Source organism: Saccoglossus kowalevskii, chromosome 13, assembly GCF_978046115.1.
Source record: "Saccoglossus kowalevskii chromosome 13, keSacKowa6.1, whole genome shotgun sequence".
Taxonomy (NCBI): Eukaryota; Metazoa; Hemichordata; class Enteropneusta; family Harrimaniidae; genus Saccoglossus; species Saccoglossus kowalevskii.
Genome location: NC_140653.1, coordinates 24,868,361 through 24,880,433, shown reverse-complemented (window position 1 = coordinate 24,880,433; position 12,073 = coordinate 24,868,361). Strand labels below are relative to the sequence as shown.

Below are 12,073 nucleotides of genomic sequence, written 5' to 3'. Positions count from 1 at the left end.
AAAGTTATGAAAATCATAAGGAATTTTTAAGGACCGAAGTAAAATGAACAAGGCAACTAAATTTCACAATTTAAATCATTTAACCTGCCTGAATTGAAAACAGAAATTGTTTCACATTACTTAATTAATTATTCAAGGTGAAAGGCGTAAAGTAAATTCGTGTACTTGACTGCTTCAATGTGATAACAGACATTGAATTCCGAACCAGGTGTGTTAACAGAAGATGAATGATGAGTGGCCTATTGTTTAACTCATACTGTGATGTTTCATATTTTCAGTGGACAATGACTCTGGAATGAATTTTACTACCCAGCTAGGTTGAAAGTAATCAATTATAAAATAAGTGATAAACTGCATTTGTTCATGAGACTGTGGCTAGAGGTGATAAAAGTAAGAAACCATGAAATGATCTCTCCCGGGTAACATTAAATATTTGACTATTTGTAAAATGATCTTAATATTTAAAAGTTAATATTATTATATGCATAATTGATTCACAACTCTTTTTCTGATGCTAGATAATTAATAAAAACTACAATGGATGATGAAGCATAGATAGAATGCATAGTTAAAAATTGATCATACGAATCATTTCATTTTCTGCGTTAACTAGTGTTTCATGATACGCCGACTGGCTGGCTCTTTTCATCATCGCTTCAGATAAAATAATATTTTGAAATTAATATTATAAATCCAAAATGAAAGGTTTGATGTGATCATTTAGGTGCACTTTCTGTCATAAACATTATTTATTTGTTATTTAGTCAACAGCTGACATTGAATAGGACTTAGTTGCATAAAATTGTGACACAAAATAATCCAAAGACAAGGCTGCCTAATTGTTAGTAATAATTATTCATTTCACAGCTGGTGTTACATGTAGCAGTTTAGCATAAAGGTGAACCATTTTGTAGGCTGGGTCATCCCATAAATAATAACAACAATATGGCATGTTGACTCCATCCTCTATCTAGCTATAGAGTCTGAATGATATGTTTATAAGTAACACATTTATTATTAAGAAAATGGCAACTACTGTCACTTTGTTATTAATTATTTTGCGAATAGTTCTTTCTCATTGGGTTTGTGACTTCTGTATGATGAAGTATGTTTATTTGGCATTGTGGGTATTGTTACAACTTGTCAGGTGACTGTCAGGTGACTGCCAGCAAGACTATTTGCTGTTTGACCTGCTGGTGTACAGCAGGCAGCTAAAAAAATTACACAAGCAGTTTTCAAAATACTGTTTTTGATTCATTTGTTTTGTATTATACTTGGTGTAATTATTATGTGTGTGTGTGTATATCCCAGTACTAGTTGGAACATTGTTCATATAGACAGTAATGAGCAGTCACTTGACTGCATTAATAACATTGTTTACCACTTGAATTTCATAAGACAATAAGATCCTTGAGATAACAAGTCACACTTGACTCTTCGCCCACACCCACCCCTACTCACACCCACCACCCCTACCCCCACCTACCACCCCAGCGAACTATGCAAATTATGAAAATACATGTAGTGAACATTTCTAGCAGTTAAAATTGAATGGTTATGCAGAATTCTACTTGCAGAACAATTTTAACTTTGAAAAGGTTTGCTACAGTATTTTTCAGCTTCTCTACCTAGTTTGTGTATGAAAGCTGTCCTGTGAGCACCTACTGTATCCTACTGTTAGTGACATCACCAGAATTTTGTTTTCACAAAAACTAAATTGTACTCTTGAATGCCAAAGTTTTCAAAAATAAATCATAATTTTTTCAACATTTTAATATGTAGCCAGCGATAAATTATATCTTTCTTGTCTCAATTTAACAAAAAAAAATTATTGAAAACAACATAAAATTATACAAAATGTACCAATATTTTGATCGAAAAAATTCTGGTCTTCAGTGGGTTAAAAGTAACTGTCTGTTTAACCCTGTTATTTGGGCATGAGGTGTGTAAAGAGTTGTCTCGTATAACTACTGTCTGTCGTGTTGACTATATCATGATATCTTCATCTGCCCCCATTGTGTATGCACATCATCTAAATTAAACATATCATTTTGTCTTGCTGTTGTCATTTAACAAATAATATTGATGAATTCTTTGGATTGTTCATTTGTTACTGCACTTTTTCTGGATTATCATTCATTCATTTGTTTTTTTCTGACAGTAAGCATGATAAACCAGTTTTACAACATTTGTAGTGACTGACATGACATTGAGACCCTCTCTTTCAAAAACCACTTGTTGGATTTGACAATGAAAATGGCAGATACTATGGGACAATAGCCATAGCTGAGGAAGTTTTAGCAGAAATCCATGGATATACTACTTGTAATTAGTTGACACTGTTTGAAGTTTATCTCTGCACACATACACACACTCACACACACTGTTGGGCTCTTCAAAACAATACACATTTCTGATCAGGTATTTACTTACAAATACATTATTATTAATTAGTAACTGTTAATTAGTTCTTTAATTGACTAAATTGTTTTGAAGTTATTTTAGGACTTTTTGATGTCACTTTAAAATATGGTGCCATGATTGTGAGCATATATGACAAACCAGATTTTGATAAAATTCTGATTAGTCAAATAATTAGTCAAACTGTTGATGTTTCACAGTATTCACCCATGTTTACATAGTCTATCATATTACCAGTTATCTAACAGGTTATAGTTAATAACGATTTGTTGGGGGAAAAAAAAAACATCTTGTGTGAAACATTTTTTGAAGTTCAGAATAGACATCAAGATGGCACAAAGTCATCAACGAAGCCAGTGAATTCAATATAAATAAAAAAAAAAACATGCATAATTGCTATTCCTGTTATTGATCTTTACACTGTGTGTGTATGGATTGTTTCTAGACATCAGTTTTGAGGAGACACTGAGGCAACTGTTTTTGTTTTCAAACTCAATATTGTCAACTTGCTTTGATCTAATTCGGGTTCCACATGTACATTGTATGTGTGCCATTGTGTCTGGTCATGTGACCAAGGCTGATCAGGTGGTATATATTTCAGAGGGGGACTCAATTTGAGACATTGGTGATATTGGTTTACAGAATTAATGTTTGATTCTTCTGAACTTGGGACTTGCTATGCTGAAATAACACAATTTATTAGTATAATTATTAATTCAACAATATGGGCTTCTCATTTATAATATTCACCTGATCCAAAATGGCTGATTTACAGCGGCAGTTTTGCAGTTATGTATGTTCACTTTCTGGCGTTTATGAAGTTCACATTAAACTGAATTTTCCTTAATATTCATTCTTACATATCATGGCTGTATCATGGCTGTTATTGATGTGAACCCTAAAATCACAAGTTTCACCTATTTTTTGAATGAGATATTAATTTGTCGTACATTTCATGGTCGAATACGAAAACAGTTGTTGCATTTTCTCGAGCAACAAGTTGATTCAAGTATTATCCGTATTTTCCAAACCAATTTAACTCCGTTTCAAGATTAATTGATTTTTTCTTCTTTCAAAATGATTGTGTATTCTAAAAATATATTTATATTCTTTCTACTATATCAACTATCACGTTTCTATTGCAATGATATGTTTTTTGCCTCAGGCTTGGTTTTATTCAACTCTAGATCATGGAAGTATGCACTGCCCCCAGGAATAGAATTCCTGACACAACTGTCTCCTCCCGGGTGTACTGTCTTGGTGTACTGTAATTCTTCATCTTATATTCAATAACTTTTAATAGCATTCATATCTTCTCAGTAAAGCATATCAATATACTTTTTTTTGAAAGGAAATAACAAATCTGAGAGGTCCAGCTCTGACTTCTCTCTGTTTCTATTACTTCTAAAATTGGGAAAGTGCTTAACACATTGCTAGAGTTTTTTATGCGATTGATATGTCAATCCGTGACTATCTTCGAAGTGTTCTGCAGTTGATGTGTTAATTAATTTCAGCTCTGATATATTGAACCCGATCTGTTTTCAAATTAACGTTCACAAAAGTGAGTGATAATGGTACTGAGTTAGGGAGCCAAAAGCCCACCTAAGTATCTCTTGACATGCTCTCTTCTCTGTTCCACTGCCTTCATAAGTTACAATGACCAAAATTAGATTCAACCCTGTTTTTTTCACTGAAAGCTATATTTAAAGACTATATGCAAAATACAACTGATCGAAATATTTGCATCTGTTAAAAAAAAATACAGAGAAGAAAACATTTCTTTGGAAAAGGAAAATTGGTATTATTTTTCTTGTGTAGGAATTTTAAGCCCATAGTGGTCGAGTGTGAAATTTGCTTTGTGTCATTTTTGTCGTTTTTTTATGTTTTTTACTTGAAAAATTGTAATAAATATGATTTTGACTTTATTATAACCGTGACATTCTGCGCATTGCTTTACTCAATATTTACTGCTGTGTGTTCATTCCCCAATAAGTGTAAAGATTAAACATTTTATTTGTTGGACTAATGAATACACATGGCTGAACTACTGTTCATGTAAAAAAACATCTGTTATTTGAATTGTGTATCTGTCCAAATTTGTTTTCCTTCGTTTATGGTATGTTGCTATGGTATTATGTGGACAGTCAGATTCCTGAAAAATATTGACTTGTTGAATGATTTATCAAGCATTACTGCATTGGGATATATTCTGGTATTGGAAGCCAAAGTTTCATCAGTGTTGCTGCAAATTAGTGCTAAAAATTATCAGACAGACCAACCACTACAGACCTTGACCTCACAACACATGAGCAAGGTTTTCAGAATCAATTTGTTAATGCAGTAAATGATTTCTTACTGAGTTTCAGTGAAAACCCTAAATCTAGTTTATGACTAACTATTGTGACCTCTGGGAACAATTCACATGTGTATTGTACACATAAATTAGGACAATTTTATTTTGCTCTGCTGCTGGACATGTAAAACCAGTTAGTGGCATTTACTGTACAGTGGATTATTACAATATGCACATGCACTGCTAATAGAGCAAATACAGTACGCCATGGTTCACCATGCTTTGACCTTTCAGATGCTTTCATCTTTTCCTCTCAGATATCCCAGTGACATATTCACTGGCTGACTTGTTAAAGTCACAAAAATTTGTTGCAAAATTAAAGCAGATTACTATTACGTTAATCTTCACTGCCTTTAATTCAATGCTTCTAGCCAATAGTAAATCTAGCATGAATTAAAAATTGTACATGTCTATACAGATATTTTGTAGATCTGACTTTCATTTCTGTCCTCAATAATCGTTACTGATTAATAAGAATTTGGTAGAAAATAATATCCCACCTTTCATTATCAATAGTATAGTCAAAATATTAATTTTGTTATTTTTTAAAAAAAGATCCATTTTAAAATATTATGGTGACTTATAATAATTTTAACATGTTTCAACCCTCAAACTGGAATTAACTAAAACCCTTGGCAACAAAAATACAAGAAATTATCCAAACTTTTTTTATAAGTGAGATGTAGAAAACTAAATGATGTGAGCGTAATTAGAGGTTGCGTTAGTGCTCTGACGATAGAAATTGATATGTTACTATAACAACTTGACTGTAATAAAACCAGAAAATTCATTATTTTTGCTAATTTAATAGGACTGCGAGACGAATGTTCTGAATCCTACTTCAGTGGAAACGCACATTCATTGACACTTTCTATAATAGATAATTGTATAACTTTGTAAAGTTAACGTTCTTTTGCGAAATCGGTTGGTTCCTTTACCAAACCCCAAAATGCCTTGCTTTAGTTACATGCTTGCACCATCAGAAGAAGTTACTGTTACTGTGCATTAGAAACTTTGACATCAACTCTATTACATTATGTTACCCAGTATCCAGCTAACATAGACCTAAATATACCATATCACTTGTCGAATATTTAGATCAACAAATATTAAGCACTAATTTATTCTCTAGAAACAAAAATGCTACTTCATCAAAAATATTCTCTACTTTTCAAATGTTTTAAAGAATATGATTACCAATGCGAGAAATATGGAGAAAACTTGTAATATTAATCATAATTAGTTTAACATTGAAATCTGCTGTTGCTACTCGCTAGGACAGTGTTAAAAATAGAGGCTTGTCAGTCTTATAAGGGTTGTGATACTGTTTTTCCCTCCCATTCATATCGAAGCACTTCATACTTAGATGCATCTAATGACAAATCCTGGCAGTTTATTAAAGTATATATATATTTTTCCTTTTGCATATGATGTTATTCAATTTAGGGAAAATTAGAAATGATGGTTGCACTAGAGAATGGTTTTCACTGTCTTTCTCTATCTCTAAATTTATTCGTGAAAAATTTCCCTCAATTTTGTATTAACCTTTTCACCACCAGACTTTCTCGCTAAAATTATTCTGTACTTTTTTCAATATTTCTGGAAATGAAATTAGTCAATTTTCAGTTTTTACTACAAAAAATGTAACCATTTTTGTCTTAATCTTCTGAAGGAAAGTGCAGACTATATACAGAACTAATTTGTGAATTTCTGATGAATAGAAGGAACTGGTGCTGAAAAGGTGAAAGATGTTAAAAAACTATATTTTGCTCACGTTTGCGTCTGATTAGACTCGTATGAATTTTGCTGCCATGCCTGAACTATTTGATGTTTCATTTTATTTATGAAATTTATGCAGACTACTTTAACTTTCTTTGTAAATAGCTTTTATTAGAGCTTGCCACGATGTTAAATATCTAACCGTCTCCTAAGTATGATTTTAACCTAAACTATACGTGTATGTATATATGTTCGGTGTTTGTCGTCTCAACTGATAGAAGTTTTGAATCTATTGAGCATGTGCTGACAATTATTCTAATTTAATGTAATGATCAAATATTATTTTGTATAAATTGTTTTAAAAATTTAGATTTCAAATTCATATTAATATCAATATGTACATTTTTCAGACCATGCAAAATATCTAGACAGGATGAAATATCGTCTCCATGGAAACATGCATGAGTAGATCAGATTAAAACTGCACAAATTCAGATTCACACAAACCTGTATAATATTTTCTTAATTTTTTTTGTGCATGACATTTGTATTTTAAGTATGGCAAAAATTACTTTTAAAATTTGTAATTTGATTGAAACCCCCTCGAGAGGTGCATACACAACAATTCCTTTCTGTCTGATATGGTAGTGGACGTTGTTGATATTATGACTACTGGACATCAGGTGGTGTGTCCAGTGGGTGAGCTACATATGGATACCTGACAATAACTGGCTTTATTGATAGTCGATTGTCTCTGTGGTGCTGGTGGGTTTTTGCATAAACAATTGCCCTCTTTTGCTGCTGTCCTGACTTCAACAAGTCTGCCATGGGACAACTAGCCATATTGTTCAATTACTATGTATTGTATTACTAGCTCATCATTGTCTTAGCTCATGAATATTCATGCTCATTATACATGTGTGCAGGTTTCCTCTCTGCTCATTTCAGCCAGTGAGCACTGAGAACAGCTACCAGCAAATGTATGTAAACAGTGTTCTCTTTAAAAGACCTCTAGCCAGGTTATTTTTGCTCAGAAGGAGATATTCCTGCTAAAGTCCATAGCGTATAGTAATCAGTGGTAAATATAGGGCTTCTAATTTGAGATTTTTACTAATTGGTTATTTTTACGCTTTTCATATTTTGTTAGTGGTGTTTCCCCAGGATTAATGACTGAAATACACATTTTTTTTACTGCACGGATGGCTGGTTTTTATAATTAATATGATGTTGTTCTTTTCTTTCAGGTAACTTTCCTATTTCAACCGATCTAGGTGATGATCTCAAGTTAAACAGTTTATAATCGGTGTTATAGCATCTTCTCTCTCAACAAGTACTCGCAGAAACATGGGACGAAAGAAAATTCAAATATCCCGAATCAATGATGAACGGAACAGACAGGTAAGGTCATGATGTGTTATGTTACATTCACAGCATAGTAGTAGCCTTTCATGTTGGTTTTTATCAGGTTTTTTTCCTGCAGTTCTCTTCCCAAACTTGACATTTTCGTTTCTAGTATTCTGTGAACAATCTTAAATATAAAATAGTTGTCAAATTGAGCATTAGCTTTAGATGGATTGCCGTATTTCATAGGATGTAGTTCTGTTGATTAGAGGCCCAGCTTTAGCAACATAGATATTCACCTTAATTCCCTGAGTTATAAAAATATTTGTTCAATTTCAGTTCTCTGCAAATTGTTTTAATTTCATTTTTCATTTGGAATGCTGTGAAATAAATATTCCAAATTGTAAAATAAGCCAAAATATCATGCTTAAATTAAAAAGGACATTGAACCTATTACTTACTAGCGGGGAGGAAGAGTGAGGGGTGTCTTTAAACAGGTGTGTGTATGAGGGGCAGATCTATTTACCCAGCAACACAATGCCAGCACCCTCACGTATTGAGATCTCAATGTGTGTTCACCCTGTAGTGCTATTCACCTTACCCCTATCTGTGCCATCACTATGAAGACACCACTAGTGTTTCATTGTCAACTTGTTCATAGACAGCTGTATGTTACAGCTGTAAATACAAATTTGATTACTGGTTAACAGTCAGTTTCAGTAATTCAGTAAGTCCATTTCACCATCAGTATAATAATTGGGACAATTATTTGTGTGAAACTGTTTTAAGATCAAAACCTACTCAACACTGTAAATGCCAAACCATTAGCTATATTTAATACTAAGAGCCAGTCAGTATAAGAAAGATGCAGTGTAATGTTGAATATGTGGGGGTTTCCATTCTTGGTTCAGGGAGTTCATTGTTGGTAAAAAATTCAGTAATGGTAGCAGTTTTTTCATTAAAGTTGTTTTGTTGCCCATATTTAGTTTTTTGAAGCTATGAGTTTAACATAATATGTATAGTTGAAGTACTTAAAAGATGTCTGGGTCAAAAGTTTTTTGCAAAATGACTGATCATTCCCATATAGATACATTTATGATTGAGTTTTTAACATCTTTAAGTGCTCTAAAGTTGATGGATTTTCTCTCTGAAAATGACAATATCACAAAGTCAAAATTAGATCTCTGCCTTTAGGATTCTACTCTTGTTGCTACTGTGTCTGGGCGACTTTTCAATATTGAACATTAATAATATATACTGGTTTATTTGCATTTAGTATCAACAATGCATGACAGGTTTTAAATAATGAGTCAAATATTTCAGATTTGGACCTGGATAACTCACAAAGAGGTTTCAGATTTTCTTTTTGGCTTAAATTTTCATGTGTGTGTTTTTTGTTTTTTTTTACATTAAAACTCTAATAATGATTTGTCATATCTGAAAATGTTCTGTGATGCAATTAACAGAATTTACAGAGCATTGTCTTTAAATAGCTTTAAATTTGATTTTAAAAATGAAATAATACAGTCTGAAAGACAACAAATAATCCATTAGACTGATTTAGACATTTAATATTGTTATTAGATTTTTATAATCCCCCCCCCCCAGAATTATGAGTAGGATTCCGCCTTAAAGCCCAATTTCTAAACCATCTCCACAATATCGATTTCAATCGATAACAAGGTTGCATATATAATGTATTTGCTCTAATAGAGGTGCAATAGAAACCAAAAATCATATTTGTTGTACATTAAATCATCAAAATATTACTTATTTTGACGATACCTCTATAATTTACATGAGTGCATGTGCTACTAATGGAGCAAATATCAAAATTGCTTAGATATTTACATTCACTAAACAATGAATCAGATCATATTCTTTTTAGACCATGTTGAAGCATAGTATTTAAATAGCCGTGATAGTCCTAACACTAAACTGTTTACCAACACACACAACATCTACTCGATTGTCCCCTTGACAATATGTTATACCGTCTGGTTACAATATACAATGTGCAGCCAGTAAAACACTGAATAGGGTGTGATGCCTTAGGGATAGTCACTTACAGGTTAGTTGGTTGTATGTTTCAACTATGCTGCAGCCAAAAACACATGTGTTTTGCTCTAGCTTGTCAATTATTTACGAGAAGGGACAGTGACTTGTTTTTTTTTGTCGTGTGTTTGCTCAATCTTAATAAAACCGATTTGTGCATTATGTTTCTTTTGCCATCCACTGAAGTCAGTATGTAAACTCTATTATCATCAACATTGGTTTGTAAAGAATGCACATTCCTGTCTGGTCTATTTTTCCACAGAGTACTGTAGAATACTTTATTTTCGCTTGGAATTTATTTTCGCTATTTTCGCTGAAGGGATGATTCCGTGAAAATAAAATCCAGCGAATAAACTTATTTTCCTATATTTCACATTAAACTCATCAAAAATCAGTGAAAATAAATTCCATACAAAACGCCCAAAAAGTCTTTTCTGATCCATCATCAAGTTTTTAAACACAGTAGTACTGTAAAAGCATTAATTTTGTAATATTTTTTAATTTGTTCGTCTGTTCATATCAGAAAATTACCGAAATTAAAGCCCATGGAATATTTAAAGTTGCATCCCATCCCCTTTTAGCAAATTTGTGAAACTTCACTTTCAGAACAAGTGAAAAACATAAAATGTGTCAAAATTATTGGCTAAAAAAATATAATATATTAAAAGTAGATATCTTGCCCTCACCTTTCCAGACATTTAATCTTGAAAGTATTGCATGATCTTATTAAAACATGCCTACAATGTAACTGAGCTTCAAGGACGAAGCTACTGATCATATGCTGGTAGCTTCTTTCACTTCCAAGTGCAAGTTAACCAAAACATAAATAGTTAGTACATGTATCATGGATTCCATGGCTAATAAGATAATGCTATGAAGAGGATTGAATAGGATTGAGGAATAGATATTTGAGTGTCTTTCCTTCTTCTTCAGCAGCCATACATGCATAATAAAATTCTTTCGATATTTTGTCATTCTCTGAAACCTGTGGGTTGAATTAAATGCATCATTTAACTGTAGTTTTGTGATGTGGGGGATTTCTCAGATGACTAGAGTGGTCTTTTTGGCTAGTTCTCTTGATTGCTGTAATACTTTTATAAATTTGTTCAAACTGTCTTTCATATTTTTTGACCAAATGGCCATTGACTACAAGAGAAAATTGTGTTTTTGAAAAATGACAAGAGTTTAAATTTGTTTTTTAAGGGGATCAAGAATGATTATAATGTGTGTGTAATTCTTATTAAATTGTTCATTCCATAAGTGTAGACAAATCATAATTTTATTTCCATGGTAAGATAAACTTTAATATCTTTATGTGGGAGATTTAGGGAGGTAGCACCCAAGAGATAAAGATTGATTGATATTAACATGTATTCAGAATGTGAGAGTTATCAGGACCCTTGTGTGATTTTGACATCGTCTTCCTAACCATTCAAAACAAATTTCTTATGGGAATGGTTGACTGTCTTGTTTTTTTTTTCCTGCATTGTAAAACAATTTGTTTCTCTTAACTCCTAAAACTACTTGTTTCTATGATGAGAATTTAACAAATTGCCAAACATCAATTTAAAAGTTTACAAATACGCTCTGTGAAAAGTCTTTGCTGAAGTGAATTATTGAAATGTGCATAATATGCATCAGTATGCATGTACTTACTTGCAATATTATTCTGTTTCTGTTATTAGGTCACGTTCACCAAAAGAAAATTTGGTCTGATGAAAAAAGCCTATGAGCTGAGTGTCCTTTGTGATTGCGAAATTGCTCTCATTATATTCAATAGTTCAAATAAACTTTTCCAGTATGCTAGCACAGACATGGACAAAGTGTTACTCAAATACACTGAATACAATGAACCCCACGAAAGCAGAACTAACCATGATATCATTGAGGTAAGTTTACATGTTTACACTTTTGTCTGCATTCTCTGAGAATTCTGAACGAATAGAGTTTTTCATTTTTAAGTTAATGAAGTTCATGCAACTTGCATGTGAATATACTTGTATATAAGTGGCCACCTCTCACAGTGCCATCCCACTTGATTCACAGCATGTTAATGCTTTGTCTCATGTTGTATGCTCACACGTTCAGTACTTTACACTCTTTCGCTGTTCCTACCTTGAAAAGAAACTCTAAACAAGCTACTAAGCTTATCACCTATTACAACTTCTGGAATTATAAAACAAA

The 12,073-nt window shown here is 32.5% G+C and overlaps 1 protein-coding gene across 9 annotated transcripts in view; it reads left to right on the top strand.

Moving 5' to 3' along the window:
* Positions 1–12,073, top strand: part of LOC100313657 (myocyte enhancer factor) — a 75,386-nt gene that overhangs the window by 44,405 nt on the left and 18,908 nt on the right. For 7 of the 9 annotated variants that reach the window (NM_001168117.1, XM_085506671.1, XM_085506670.1 and 4 more), the window contains 2 exon segments: positions 7,738–7,891; positions 11,575–11,778. In NM_001168117.1, the coding sequence (NP_001161589.1) occupies positions 7,838–7,891; positions 11,575–11,778 (258 nt within the window). In that variant the 5' untranslated portion in view covers positions 7,738–7,837. 9 annotated transcript variants of the gene reach the window in all.